The sequence below is a fragment of the Pezoporus flaviventris genome, unplaced genomic scaffold (genome assembly GCF_033815535.1).
Source record: "Pezoporus flaviventris isolate CSIRO_AGI_PZ_B2104156 unplaced genomic scaffold, CSIRO_AGI_Pfla_v1 ptg000010l, whole genome shotgun sequence".
Classification (NCBI taxonomy): domain Eukaryota; kingdom Metazoa; phylum Chordata; class Aves; order Psittaciformes; family Psittacidae; genus Pezoporus; species Pezoporus flaviventris.
The window spans coordinates 3,400,006-3,415,684 of record NW_026892558.1 but is presented as its reverse complement, the minus strand read 5'-3'; the positions used below and the strand labels follow the sequence as shown (position 1 = coordinate 3,415,684).

The following is a 15,679-nucleotide window of genomic DNA, read 5'->3' as shown; positions in this document are numbered from 1 at the left end:
CAAGCCTCTCATATATGCCACACATTGAATATTCCAAATTTCTCCAGCAAGCCAAGGTGGGCAGGTTAAAAAAAAAGAAGGAAAAATCCCCTTGAATTTCTCAAATAGCTGATAAAAAACAACTAAACAGTAGAAGATCACCAGGTCCTTCGTCCCAGTGTGATAACAGAATAGTGCCTCGAAAAACTACCTAGAAATGGGACAACCTGACCGGTTGCTGAACATGTCACACTGTGATGCACACTCCCAGGTCAGTGTTTTGAGAAGGAAGGATCCTGAGCTGTCTTGGATAAGAAGAATAACACTGGAGAGGTTGAGCTCAGGTATACCAAGAGTCCACTTTGAAGCCTTGAGCCTTTTTAAGTGGTAGAGGAGGAGAAAGGACAAAGTTAAAGGCGAATTAACAACAACAAAAAAATAGCAGCAGGGAACAGTACTTCTGGAGAGGCTGCTGGCAAGACACCAAGGACAGAGCAAGAGGAAAGGTGGAGAATTTGAGAGGGAACTTTCTTAATTTTTTCTCGGAGCTCACTGAGTGGGAGGAGAAACAAACTAATTAGTAATATCAGGACAGGAGCCATGCTAGCCTATATAAGCTGGTGGGGCATTTTCTTTCCCCCACTCTCTTTGCCTAGCTTGTCTTCTGTCCTAGCCAGCAAAGCAACTGCTACCCCTGAGCTCATCAGAGAGGTAAGAGCATTCTCTTAGTTCCTTTTAATGTACAGCAATGAAAGTGCACTCTCTTACTGACTCACCTGAATCTTTCTTCTCCCATAAAATGCCTAACAAACAGCATTTGAGAAGTCCTCCTGAGGAAGAGCAGCTAAGGCTCAAGGCATTCACTAAAGAGGTGGGGGAATGTCACAAGGATTCCAGTTACTGAGAATTTTCTAGCAGGGTGAGGATTTATTAGTAGGGCTTAGCCCAGTTTGCTGAATCTCTAAGAAAAGAATTAATAAAAGAATTAAAAAAAAATTAAAAAAAAAACCAACACAACGAACTTGTAACTCTTTAACATCTCCTTTTACTGCTTTTCTAGTCTGCAAAATTAAAAATGCCCAGATAGTAATAATGTAGAGTTAATGTGATAGTGTGTCTGGATTTCTTTGTCCCCGAGAGACAGATCTCTGAAAATTGAATTGCGAATGGGCTTAATGATTATTTGAATCTGAGGGATAAGCTTTCTTTTGAACTAATGCTTTGAAATGTCTCTTCTATGGGAAAACTTAAACTACCTTTTTGTTTTTTTCAGTGAGGTTCAGCTGCATTAGAATCTCTCTGTTTTGGGGAGTGTGCTTGTACAGGTGTGTGTTCCTATACATAACACAATATTACACTTGCAAGCTTTGCTAAACCACTGGTAATGTTACAAGGGCTATGCTAAGAATCTGGCCCTTTCCTCTGATTGTACTTGGATGCAGGAATTCCTCTAAAAACATTCTGCACAGAGAGCTGGCTGCCTGCGTGCTTCACAGCAACAATTCAGAGAATGTATGATTCAATGACTGTAATCGTGCAGTAGCAGTTCCTTGGAGAAACAAATGCCACACAATAACTTAAATCCCCTTGATTTACAGAATAACATTTTCAGGGAGAGAGTAAAATTCTAGAAAGAACATACTAGATAATTTTGCTGCATTTTCAGAGATAAAAGCCCAACTCTTAAAAACACAGGCATCAGCTTGGAATTAACTATTTCTTACCTAGGAGTATTAAAGCAATTAGCCAAATCAAAGCCTCTATTCCTTTCCAAGCTGCAAGCACAGCACTGCTTTTATCATGAATACCACATTACAAGCGTGTGACAGGGCTTATCTCTACTTCATCAGGTGAATAAAAGAGTAGTTGCAGGCCAGATGTTGCAGCACCAGCACAGAGTCTGCCTCGCTGCAGCTCTAACGAGGCATTACTGAGACGCAGTTTTAATAGGCATTACTGAGATTCCGTAGGTATGGCTTGACATGGAAGAAGTGTACGCAAGTGGAAGAGAAATTGATTTAAAGAGACATGAAGTTGCATAACACCAGTGCTTTGCTACAGGAACATTCATTAACTCTGAAAAGATGATTAAAAAAAAACAATAGATTAGCTTCTTGGTCCTGGGATGTTTTTGTTTTCATGAAATAAAAACATCTTTTTTATCTTTTCTATTCTCACAGGTTCCATTTCATAGCTGATACAAAAGCACTCAGATACTTTTAGCTGCAAAACTTTCCTTCTTGCTTATGTGAGGATGCCAGGGAGATATTATCCAACAGCACAAAGATAACTAGACAACTGAAGGCAGCAAATATCTGGAATTACTGGAGAAAAGCAGCAGTGATCCATGTCTAGCTGTCACTTTTCCACCATGGGAAAATAGTTTTAAGTAGCTCCTCTGCACTTGCAGCAGAGCACAAATCAGTCCTTGTACCACAGAGATGAAAACCACATTCAGACACACTGCTGCTCCTTCATCACACCAGTTACACGCTGGCATTGCATTTCCTACCAGACCCATGGAACACCTTTTCAGAACATACATGAGGTTAGGCATTGCACTTCAAGCTGTGTGTCTTAACACAGCTTTAGTTAAGAATCTGAGATAAAAAAGAAATGCTTTCCCAGGCAAATAGAAATAAGGACTAAAAACTAAAGTTAAAAATCCTGACCCCTGCAGAAGCTAAGCAATCTATTCCAACAGAACAGTCGTTTCACAATGTTTCCATTTCCTTTCTTCATGCAGTAAGAGACAAAAAAAAAGAAGCCCCCTTTGACTGAAAACTGTGTGTCAACTTAATTTCAACAGCAGGCCTTCAGAAAACCTGCTCTACTCTGGCCTTTATGCAGAACATGCACACTTCAGCTTCAATTACAGTACAGACATCACTGTCTTAAAATTCTCTGAACATCTCCATTATTCTGCGATGAGGAATCTTTTGTCTTCTGTCCTTTACAGAATCACAGAATCACAGAATCCTAAGGGTTGGAAGGGACCTCAAAAGATCATCTAGTCCAACCCTCCTGCAAGAGCAGGGTAACCTAGAGTACATCACACAGGAACTTGTCCAGGCGGGCCTTGAATATCTCCAATGTAGGAGACTCCACACCCCCCCTGGGCAACCTGTTCTTAAACAGTTGCTATTGTCTACTGCCTAAACAAGGTAATGTGTTAGCAGATCATTAATCTCAGCATATATGAAGCTACTGCTTCTTACAGTATCAAAAATTATTAAAACTGCTCAAAATATTCTATTTTGCTGCCAGTTTCTAAGTGGTGCAGTACTTAGAATCATACAGTCATGGACTGGTTTGGGTGGGAAGGGACCTTAAAAGTCATCCTGCCACGAGCAGGAACACCTTCCACTAGACCAGGTTCCTCCAAGCCTCCTCCAACCTGGTCTTGAACACTTCCAGGAGTAAGGCAACCACAGCTTCCATGGGTAAGAAATACTTCTTTATACTTTCTTTGGGCAGCTAAGTAGAAGTAACACAAACCCTCCATGCTCTGTGTTTGTGGATGGATGGGACAAGCCTCAGGACTGTGGCAATAGTTCAACCTCCACACACCAGAGGCAGACCTCTTGCAGCACTGGGATGTGAGTCAGGGTGGTCATGAAGCCAATAGGGCTGGATCAGGGTCTATTACAGTGTCATAAAGGTCTCATCAGAAACCAAAGGTGCTCTTGGCCTACCCATTATGTATAGGGCTGTTCTGCAGGTGGTAAGAGTGTTCAATCGGTATTTCATTTCCCCTTACCATACATGAGTTGATAGGAAAGATGAACTGAATTTCATGTGAGATGTCTCTTTCTGGAGGCATACATTACGTGATAAACAGAGACATAATGAACATGACCCATGCTACTGGCAAGGAGGTAACCATGATTACCCCACAACCGCTGTAATTTTGAGTATTCTGTAAGAGCATACACACAGGGCATTAGCACAGCCTTGATGGAGGGTAAAGTTCAAACCAGGTTGGTGGAAGTGATTTACCTGGTCACCTGGTCTTTTTGCTGTCCCAGTTGCATCAAGACAACTTAATTTCTTCCAATGAATACCCAGAGCAAAGGAGTTCTGTGCTCTCAAATTTGCACCATGCAGGACTGCCTGAAGTATGCACTTAAACACCTTTCCACACCAAGGCAATTCATCAAGTTTTGATGAATTAAGGCCTCCAACTTGACCAGTTTTCCTTTCCACTGTGCAAATGGACCAGGTGGTGACTCCAATATTTCTTTACATGCCCATTACATCCCACACTGAAGAGTCCTGCAGTGCAAACAGCTCCTCAATCAGCAGGCAGGGGAAACATACTGGGCATGCTAGCACAGGACACACAGCATCACTCAGCAAGTGCAAGAGCCCTTGACTTTATGGATCAGCAACAGAGAAAGCCTAAGAAGTCGTATAAAGATTCTTTAAATTGAAAATGTAAATGCATTTTCACGAAAAATGAAGAGTATTTATCTTGACTGGAAATTTTGATTTAACTGAAAGTGCATCAAATTCACTTATTCCATTATTTCAAAATAAAATATGAGAAAATTGAAGGTTAATGAATCAAGGTAATGAATTATAACTGAGCAGAAAAAAGCCTTCCAGCACAGAGACACCGTCCCTAACAACACTTTCATCCTTTTTTTTTTTTTCCTTTAGTTAAGCTCCTTTTGCTTTTGTGTCCTACACAAAGTCAAATTCAACAGTCCTCCAAGTACTGGTCCTGTCTTCTACCTCTTTCATGTGGAACCTACCCTTGCACTAGCTGAACCCTTGCAGGCAGCAGAAAATGTGTATTTATAATTTGTGCAAATACTTACTCTTTCCTGAAACATCACCATCAGACCCTGATAACATACAGTAAGAAACCAGCCAGGATGTACAATAACCAATCATTCCCCCATGTGGACTCAGAGCTGCTTTATGACAATTTTGGATCTGCAAGTGTAATGCCCAGGGCTGAGGCTGCTTTAGCTTGAGTACTCAGCACCTGCATTTCTGAAGTATGGATTCTCTTTCCCAGCTGCCAAAAAAGCTTTTACTGAAGTTGGAAGCAAGTCAAGGACTAATTCCAATAATTAGAATCATAGAATCATAGAATAGTTAGGATTGGAAAGGACCTTAGGATCATCAAGTTCCAACCCCCCTGCCATGGGCAGGAACACCTCACACTAAACCATATCACCCAAGGCTCTGTCCAACCTGGCCTTGAACACTGCCAGGGATGGAGCATTCACAGCTTCCCTGGGCAACCCATTCCAGTGCCTCACCACCCTTACAATAAAGAACTTCTTCCTTATATCCAATCTGAACTTCCCCTGTTTAAGTTTTAACCTGTTACCCCTTGTCCTATCACTACAGTCCCTAATGTATAGTTTGTGTCATCCTATTTAGACTATTAACTCCAAAACTGAATTCTTGAACAAGCTGCTACTCACCAGTGAGACCTGAAGCAGCTCTGTTTTTGTATTCACTCAACAACACACCTTGTCACATGTATCCTTTGTCTTGACAATTACTAAGAATTAGACCTACTCTTCAGGAAACAGTACATTCCAGAGAAAGGTTTGGCTGGTTTAAATTTTCTGGTTTCATATTGAGAATTGGTCTTCAGACAAATAATAAATTGGCTATAGGACATGGTTTTTAAAATTCAGTATTTATAGCTGGTGAAAGTCTGTCATCCATGTGCCTGAATTAAGCTGTGTAGACCTTCATGAGTTGCCAAAAGGTATTCCAGCAGCTCCTAATCCAAAGGACGTGCCTCTCATAGGGGATCCTGTCTCTGCCAGCCTTGTGCGGATTTCCTAAACACCTTAGTTAGCCCTAGACACCTCTGTTTAGCCTATAATGCTCCCCTACCTTGTTTAAGTCTTGATATAGTGCCTGCTAAATATAATAAGAGTCTTTTATTTAGTCCCTGAGGATTTCTTATTTACATGTGGTCACCTACCTTGTCTTAAGCTAAAGAACAATGGCCAGTTGTCCTGGTTTTGGCTGAAATAGAGTTATTTTTCTTCCTAGTAGCTGGTGCAGTGCTGTGTTTAGGCTTTAATCTGAGAACAATGCTGATAACACGTCAATGTTTTAGTTGTTGTTCAGTAACACTTACCCTGATCAAGGACTTTTCCGTCTCTCATGCTCTGCCAGTGGTGAGGTGAACGGAAAGCTGGGAGGAAGCAGAGGCAGGACACCTGACCTGAAATAGCCAAAGGGGTATTCCACACCACAGCATGTCATGCCCAGTATATAAACTGGGGGGAGTTACCCAGAAGGGTCTGATCGCTGCTCGGGTCGGGCTGGGCATCAGTCAGCAAGTGGTGAGCAATTGTATTGTGCATCACTTTTTTATTCCTTCCTTTCTCTCTCTCTCTCTTTATTTCCTACTATTATTATATCATATTTTGCTCTTATTTAAATTATTAAACTGGTCTTAGTTCAACCCATGTTTTTTTTTTTTGTATTTTGTCCCAATTCTCCTCCCCATCCCCCTGTGGACTGGGGTGGGGAATGAGCGAGCAGCTGTATGATATTTATCTGAGGAAAGCAAACACTCTGAATTTGGCCTACAATCTCCTAAATCAGTGCTGGGTACTTCTAAACATGGGACAGCTGAAAGTACAATTCAGTAAAGAAAAATTTATTGTACATATGCACGCGAATAATGAAGTAAGATGCCATGAAAAACGCTCTAGCTAAACCATGCTCATGGGAAAGGTAAAGGTGATCCCAACAGGGACAGTATAGAGACCTATAAACCTAACTTTAGGTAGCTATCATTGGTGGCTGATGGATAAATTCAAACTGGAAATATGCGTTAAGCAGCAGAGGAAACTTAATCACTGAAGCAGCTTCCTAGATGTGGTGGACTTTTACGGAGTTGGATCTACAGGTAAGTTTCAGCTCCTGTGAAGCCACTGTCCTCTGATGCCACCTTGCTCTTCTTGAAGTCACCCCTTAAATCAAGAACTTCTTGATTTCTAGAACACATTGTGTAGCTGAGCACGCTGTTAGAATCAGGTAAAAGACAATTAACTGAAGGCTCAGTGGTTTCTTGTGGTGTTCAAATCCATGACTGCATGGAAGCCTGGAAGGATAGAGAAGGGTCCCAAAAGCACATGAAAAGGGATGTGAGAATCAGATGTTCAAAGTAAGGACCTTCCTTTTTCTGGCTCCAAAATAAATCATGATGAGTGAATAAACAGGGAACAGTAAAAAGCATTGTAATGAACTGCCTTTTTTTTTTCCCCCATTTAATTTTAACAAAGGGTTGGAATATCAACATGGAAAACAGTGTCGATATCAAGATAGAAAACAAGGGGGAAAGAAACCCAGTAAAGCAGAATCCACTGATCAAAGCTGGGAAGAGGTTCTGCGGAGGTGTTGGGTACCTCACTGGAGACATGAAGGAATTTGGAGCCTGGCTGAAAGGTAAAGCTTCTTTGTTGTGACTAATTAGGAGATTCCAAAGAAGAATTACATCAAAGGAGTAATAACTAACTTCTCAGTAATGTGATTCAAGTCATACTAGTGCAGAAACAACCTCTGCCTTGATTTATTTCCATTTTGTGGGGAAAAAAATCAGTTTTGTGTAGAGATACGCACACTGCTTAAATCTTGAGGATGACTGAGATGATATTTACCTCCCAACATGCCATGTACAAAGGAAATTTAATCCCACAAAACATACCCTGGGATGGTTAGTTTTTGTTCTGCCATTCTTCATAAGACTCCCTGTCTTTTCAGCTGAGCAGTTTCTGTCAAGACTAATGCCACTGTGAAGTTAAATTGCATATAGGTAGGTGTTCTTGGTCCCCTTAATAAATCAGTAATGGGATACACACATGATTTGCCATCTGAGGCGCAGATATAAATTAGCTGGTTCACATGAATCTGGTCCAGGGTACTTTATAACATGGGACTCTGGCAACCATACAGTTCATCTCAGCTTTCCAGCTGTAAGATTTCACTACAGACCATAATAAATCCCAGTCAGATTTTACTGTCTTGTTGATTCATTGCTTCAGTTGTGCTGCCAAGTTCCACCACCAAACCTCTTCCTGAGTTTCAAAAAATCAATTCCAAATCAGGACCACCTGCATATTTGGTTGGTTTGTTTTTTCTATTACTATTTAACTTGATCTTTTACAGATAAAACTCTCATGATCCAGTTTGTTGACTGGGTGCTGCGTGCGATATCCCAGGTGATGTTTATCAACAATCCCATCAGTGGGATCATCATCGTTGCTGGCTTCCTGATGCAGAACCCATGGTGGACACTCACAGGCTGTTTAGGAACTGTTGTCTCCACTTTAACAGCACTTATTCTGGGTCAGGATAGGTAAGTCCATCATTTTCCCTTTCAAATATAGACTGTCACTTCAGTGCTGATTTATGTGTTAAAAAAGCAACATGGAGTAAAAGTACATATCTAGCATTCCTGGCTAATAATCTGGTCTTGTAGGATCAGACAAATCTACCTTATCAGCTGCATCTGGTACAAAAGGACACTGGATATAATTGCAGAAAAGGTAGTTGCTGACAGGACAAGGGAATCAAGAATGGGAAATCAAAGTTCAGTTGTATGACATCCTTGTCTCTAAATTGGAAGGACATCAATTTGACAGATGGACTGCTTTGTTGATAAAGAACTGGCTGGACAGTCGCACACAAAGAGTTCTGGTCAACAGCTCCATGTCCAGTTGGAGACCAGTAACGAGGGTTTTCCCAGGGATCGGTGTGGGGACCGGTCTTGTTCAAAATCTTTGTCAGTGACATGGACAGTGGGATTGAGAGCACCCTCAGCAAGTTTGCCGATGACGCCAAACTGTGTGGTTCGGTTGATATGCTAAAGGGAAGGAATGCCATTCAGAAGGACCTTGACATGCTTGTGAGGTGGGTTGGTGCCAACTTTATGAAGTTTAACCTTGCCAAGTGCAAGGTCCTACACCTGGGTTGGAGCAATCCCAGGCACAGCTATAGGTTGGGCAGAGAAGAGATTCACAGCAGCCCTGGGGAGAAGGACGTGTGGGTGTTGGTTGATGAGAAATTTAACATGAGCCGGTAGTGTGTGCTCGCAGCCCGGAAACCGTACCCTGGGCTGCATTAAAAGGAGCATGATCAGCAGGTTGAAGGAGGTGATCCTGCCCTGCTACTCTGCCTTCATGAGACCTCACTTGGAGTATTGTGTACAGTTCTGGTTCCTCAACATAAAAAGGACGTGGAACTGCTGGAACAAGTCCAGAGGAGGGCCACGAGGATGATCAGGGGACTGGAGCACCTCCTGTATGAAGACAGGTTGAGAAAGTTGAGGCTGTTCAGCCTGCAGAAGACAAGGCTGGTTGGAGACCTCATAGCAGCCTTCCAGTATCTGAAGGGGGCTATAAGGATGATAAGGAAGGACTCTTCATTAGGGACTGTAGTGATAGGACAAGAGGTAATGGGTTAAAACTTAAACAGGGGAAGTTTAGATTGGATATCAGGAAGAAGTTCTTTACTGTGTGCTGAGGTTGCCCAGGGAAGTTGTGAATGCTCCATCCCTGGCAGTGTTCAAGGCCAGGTTGGACAAGCCTTGGGTGACATGGTTTAGTGTGAGATGTCCCTGCCCATGACAGGGATGTTGGAACTAGATGATCTTAAGGTCCTTTCCAACCCTAACTATTCTATGATTCTGTGATTCTATGTCCGTTGGCAGATCTTCATTACAGACAGTCCAGGGAGGGAGGGCTTGATGAGAAAACTGGGAGTAGGGATTGATGTGAGCAAAGCATCTGTGAAAGATATGATTTTAAGATACTTGTTCCCTTCACACAGATCAGCCGTAGCAGCAGGCCTGTATGGCTACAATGGGCTCTTGGTGGGATTGCTCATGGCTGTCTTCTCTGATAAGGGAGACTACCACTGGTGGCTTCTGCTGCCTGTAACACTGGTGTCCATGATGTGGTAAGTTACATGACTCATCTGCTTCTTACTCCAGCCCCAGAGCCCTCACACTGTGACTGAATTGTTGTGGTTTTATGCACTATGCAGACTACAGTGGAAAAGAAACAAAACTGGCAGATGTGTGCTACTAAATCTGTAGCATTATGTTAAAATCAAATATAACCAGGAAACAAAGAAAACACCACATAATCACAAATAAACCCAATGGGGAAAAGGAAAATTGATGGCTGATTGTGTGTAATCCAATGCCCTAAATGTTAGCCATGCTATTGTGATGAGCCCATTCATTTTTATTTCAAGAGGAACATTATTTTAACAGGGGAGATTTAGCATAACTTTGATGTGAGCCTTTCTTTTTGATCCATAAACTTCAATAAGGACACACCGTTCACTCAGACCTGGCTTGGGTGTCCTAAATTCAGTCTACTCCAAGTGCTATAGAAAAAAAAAGTAAACACTGCAACTGAGCTAGGAATAATTTCATTAAATCACTGGATCTCGCACAAGAGTAGAGGATCTTGTCTCCTTCATGGTCACCAAACTCTCCACATTCATAGCATATATACGTAATATGTATTTGGTGCAATAAGTAAATATTGCACCAAATTCACCCCATATATTAAATAACACCACTGAAACCTGCACATTGATAATTGCATGGGGAAGGGTAGGAAATTAATTTACTGAATGACCCCAGAATACCTCTGATTTTATCAGAAAGATTGAAGAAATTAAACAGCTTAAAAAAAAAAAACAAAATAAAGTGAATTTCCTGCATGGTGGTTTTTGTTTGGGTTTGGTTTGTTTTTTGCTTTTTGTTGAAGTTGGGATTTTTGCCTAGCTGAAAAGTTCCTAGTAAGACCATATGTTCTTCTTTCAGCCCTGTTTTCACCAGTGCTTTAGGGTCAGTCTTCTCTAAGTGGGATCTGCCTGTTCTCACCTTGCCTTTCAACTTGGCCTTGACTCTCTACCTGGCTGCATCAGGACCACATAACCTCTTCTTCCCTACAATTGTCATTCAGCCTGCAACAGCAACACCAAACATCACTTGGACAGATGCTGAACTGCCAATGGTAAGATGTCAAATATAACATCCTCCTCCATTTACAATGAAACCACTACAGAATGGTATTATCTTGCTTTATATTGCTACAGTATGGCCTGCCAATACAAAATTGCATTTATAAGATAGCTATTACCCAAATAATAATAATATTATAAACCCAATAAAGGTTTACTTTAGGAATTGGCATTCTTGATATCCTGAAAATGAGAATGTTTCATTTCTGTCACCTTTCATTTGCAATTACATCTAAATATATATATTATGATTTTCAAAGAGGCTGCAGAATCTAATTACCCATTACTGTGTATACACTGATCAGCACCCCATAGCTAAGGTTTGCTGAGACTACCAGTTAACTCACAGATTAATTTTAGTTTTCCATGTACAGAGTGGTGTGTTTTTAAAATTTCATCTTTCTGATTAGAAACTAGGAAGCAGATATTTCTATGGAAGAATGATTACAAACTTGGGTGCAGGCACACGTTCACATATTTTAAGTTAATATTCAAGTAGGATTTTTCCAAAGGAACATTTTACTCTTCATAAACAATATAGATACTAGAGTAATAGCCTTCCTCCATGGCTCAGCAGATTATTTTGAGGTGTTCCCAGGGAGTGATAAAGAAAAGGAAGTTAATTGACACTAAATGTCAATCCCCACAAGTGACATTTCTCAAAGAACGTTTACCATGATGAAGCGGACTGTTCCACACTGACATTTTGAAGAAAAGTGTCTTGAAACCATTGCTAAGAAGTGAACAAGTTGAGCTCTGTCCCATCAACCCAGCAACTCCCATTCATATTCCCAGTGAGTCCCAACAGAGTTTCAGGTATATATGTAGATCAGGTACGTAGCCTAACCTGAGTGAAGTCTTCTAACTCTAGCCAAGTCATTATTGGCCATTTTACCTTTGGATCTCCCCACTCAGAGAAATCATAGAATTAAGTAGGTTGTAAAAGATCTTTAACATCATTGAGTCCAACCTTTACCCCAGCACCTTTACCGAGGCCACCACTAAACCATGTCACTAAGGGCCTCATTTACACAGTTTTTTGAATACTTCCCAGGGATTCTGGTGATTCCACCATTTCCTGTTCCAACTCCTGATCACCCTCCATCTTGAGGAGAGTGTCTTCTCAAAGGCATCATCTCCCTGAGCGCTTCCATTTCCTAGATTCACAGCAGGCAAAAAGCGGCAAAGCCAGCAGCATGCATAAAAGTGATGAGCAAACCCTTTCACAAAAGACATTTACCTTTGATATTAGAGCAAAAAACCTGGCAGAGGAGCTTATGGATAGGGAGCAAGGCACGACTCGTTTTCATTCAAGGGGGAAACCCTATGGAAATGCCCTGCTGCCTCCTGAGCAATGTCCAAACTTTCCACTTACAGTCCATAAAGCCAGACTGCATCCAACATGAACCTGGCCAAGAAAAATAAATATTAAAAAAAAAAATAATTAAGCCAATAAGGAGCTCACTTTTTTCCTAATTTTTTTTGTTTTTTTCATTTCTGCAGCTCCTGCAATCCATTCCAGTTGGAGTGGGTCAGGTTTATGGTTGTGACAACCCCTGGACTGGGGGAATCTTCCTGATTGCTTTATTTATCTCTTCTCCTCTTACTTGTCTGCATGCAGCAGTTGGATCAGCAGTGGGGATGCTGGCAGGTAAGAATTTGACATGTGTCACTGATTTTATAAAAGCATGGAGAATAAAAGATGAACCACAACGATACAGTCACAAATGTTCCTGCTTGAAAAAAAATACACATAAGCTTCTGTCTTAAGAATTCTTCTGATTGATTTCCCCACTCCCTACCTCATTTTGTGATGGTAGAAACCTTCATAACATTTGGTGGCTGAAAATTGGTGGACTTACTGATGGAGGAAATCTTCAGACTAAAGAAGCATATTTTTGGCTAAAATTAATTTTTATCGTGAAATACTTCATTTCTGGATATATACTGACAGGTTTAGGAGCAGCTTACTAAAAATGATTGCCATAAATCTGAATGTGCAGGCTTTAAGGATACATTTAAGGTTCACATGTACACTCATTCACTCATGTATATTCTGAAATTGCATAGCCAAATTCAGGTCAGTATCACCTGGGAAATGCTGTCCTGATTGTATTAGATTAAAGTGTCTTTAGTCTTAGACTTAGCAACAAAACTACTAATGGGAACTTCATGTATGTATGCTGGCTAGAGCCCTTAAAAAGCTGGATTCATGCCATTTTTCAGCATCTTTTATCTCTTTGGCCAAGGAATGACACATCTTTGATTTATTTTCCAGCACTGAGCTTAGCAACACCTTTTAGCAAAATCTGCTCTGGCTTGTGGGGCTACAACAGCTCCCTTTCATGCATTGCCATTGGAGGCATGTTCTACGCTTTCACGTGGCAGACACATTTGCTGGCAATTGCCTGTGGTACGTACCCTATGGATATTCTCTACTGCCCTATTTCCTTAAAAGATGCACTTATACAAGAGGGGGGATGGAGCCTGGGGACCACCTCAAGACAGGCAGATGGAGTTAGGGAAGACTGATGAATGATGGAGTCAGATGGTGGAGCCTTTGCTCTAATGTACCGTGACAAAATAAAAGCAGTGCTTTCTCTTCCAGCCAAGAGTTGTGTTTAAAATGAGAGATGCAATCAGTAGATGCTGATTAAATAAGGTCTTTGAAATTAGATGCTTAATTTTGAGGCATTGATTGTGTTTGTTCAACATTGCTGGATGAATTGTATTGTTTTTTCGAGGCATAGCTAGCAGCTTAAATTCCTTCTTTGGAGGAGAACATACCTAAACTTTGAGAAAACTGGAGCTCAAGATCAGCCTGCATGTGTAGTTAGACAATAAAGTTTCCCAGTCTTGTGAAATAGATACCAAAGCCATGAGTTAGGCAACAGAGAATGATTGAAAAACTATTTATAAGGCAATTTCATATGAAATTTCAATATCACAGTGAGCTGGGAATGAAACTATTGCTCATTCAGTGCTCATATAAAAAAGATTAGCTTTGTATTTCATTGACCCACCTTCTAGCCCTAGAAGCAGGAGAGATGGGGGTGGAATGGTTATTTTCCTATTTAACCCAATCTAACAAGCTACACACTTTCCACATCAGTGCATTTTTCAAAAGCCTCTGTTTTTATAGTCACATTTGTCATCACTCCAGTTCTTTTGTTTTGCCCTTTCCTTGAGCTTCAGGTTGAGGGAGGCACAGTGCAAAGGTAAGAGCTTTTAAGAGGGGGCTTATCCCCAGGTATGGTCATAGACATGGTTGAGCTACCTAAGGTAGTGTGAGAGATGTTTGTCTTTGCTGCTCTACTCCATGAGAATCTGAACTCACCAGGAACTACCCTATTCCTTTTCACAGCGCTCTTCAGTGCCTACCTGGGAGCAGCAGTAACTAACATGTTGTCTGTGGTAAGTAATGTAACAGCTGAGGCCTTGCTCCCAACAATAGATTTGAACACAGTGTATTTTCCTGACTTGTCAGGCAGAACACCAAGACATGGAGAACCACTGAGCTAAAGGCAGAATTAATCCAAGAGAGGGGACACCATCTGCCCATGGCTTTGGTGTGTTTCTCACTGATACAGGCCACTTACAACTTTTCTCCTTGGAACTTCTATGAACTTGCATGGCTCAGCCCACAACACCTCCAAGATAATTACATATCATTTGTGCCTGAGGTGATTGAGAAAAGGGCCCTCCACATGTGTAAAGAAACCTCAAATTTGGTTTAATTGCTCTGCCCATGTGCAAAAAGGCATCCAGTACAATTGCCCAGGGAAAAGCTGAATGCCTCTGGTATATGCTCCAATATTAACTCCATCCAAGACCACTGCAGATGCACAAACAGAAAGCAGCCTTCTCACCACAGCTGGTAGATGTTGCAGGTTAATGCACAGTGTCAAGATCCCATGGAGAAATATTGTCTCCCCAGGGAAGAGATCCCATGCAAAACCAAGTCAAAAATTCCTTGAGAAAGCTTTTTTCCAAGCTACCTGGCTCTGAGTTTTGTTCAAGGTTTGACGGATCAAATGAAAGACGCACACACAGTAAATAGATGGTTTTTATTTTTCTTTGCAGTTTGGGGTACCATCAGGAACCTGGGCTTTTTGCTTGTCTGCACTGACCTTCCTGTTAATAACCACAAACAACTCTGCCATCTACAAGCTGCCACTCTCCAAAGTCACCTATCCAGAAGCCAATCGAGTTTATTACCTGAAGATGAAGAAACATCAGAGATCTTGTTGTAATGTATGAAAACCCAAGAGAGATACTTTGCAGATTTTAAGGCAAGAGTACAACATGTTTCCCCAAAAAAAAAAAAAAAAAGTAATTTGCTTGCTAAAAAATCAAAAGACTAAAAAGAATCACCCCCTTCTGAGTAGAGAGACTTTTTCCACTGCATTCGTTTTATCCTTAGTATGTAAGGGACTGTGCTGTGCTGGAAGAGCCTTTCCCAAGACTAATCTGTAATGATTTAAAAGCACATACTTGAATTTTAAGCAGTGGGGAATTGATAGAAATTCAAAAGAAAAATGGGTTTATGAAATCTGAGTCATAGCAATCAGACACAAAGCAATAAAGAGCAAAGTATCTCTCAGCATTTAATTAATGGCTAAAATCAGTTTATGACAGCAATCAGGTATGTCTTAGAAAGCTTCTTAGTAGCAGA

General features: G+C 41.1%; 1 protein-coding gene across 3 annotated transcripts; it reads left to right on the top strand.

Moving 5' to 3' along the window:
- The first annotated feature begins 544 nt into the window (after positions 1 to 544).
- LOC133267884 (urea transporter 2-like) lies at positions 545 to 15,316 on the top strand. 3 transcript variants are annotated; one of them, XM_061450578.1, is made up of 10 exons: positions 583 to 690; positions 6,133 to 6,302; positions 7,251 to 7,413; positions 8,134 to 8,323; positions 9,796 to 9,924; positions 10,805 to 10,997; positions 12,508 to 12,655; positions 13,283 to 13,417; positions 14,369 to 14,418; positions 15,088 to 15,316. In XM_061450578.1, the coding sequence occupies exons 2-10, from the start codon at positions 6,216 to 6,218 to the stop codon at positions 15,262 to 15,264; spliced, it is 1,272 nt and encodes a 423-aa protein (XP_061306562.1). In that variant the 5' UTR covers positions 583 to 690; positions 6,133 to 6,215; the 3' UTR covers positions 15,265 to 15,316. The 3 variants fall into 3 exon arrangements, with proteins under 3 accessions (XP_061306561.1, XP_061306562.1, XP_061306563.1); XM_061450577.1 differs by lacking the exon at positions 6,133 to 6,302 and having other exon boundaries at positions 545 to 690; XM_061450579.1 differs by lacking the exon at positions 583 to 690 and having other exon boundaries at positions 6,019 to 6,302.
- The last annotated feature ends 363 nt before the right edge of the window (positions 15,317 to 15,679 follow it).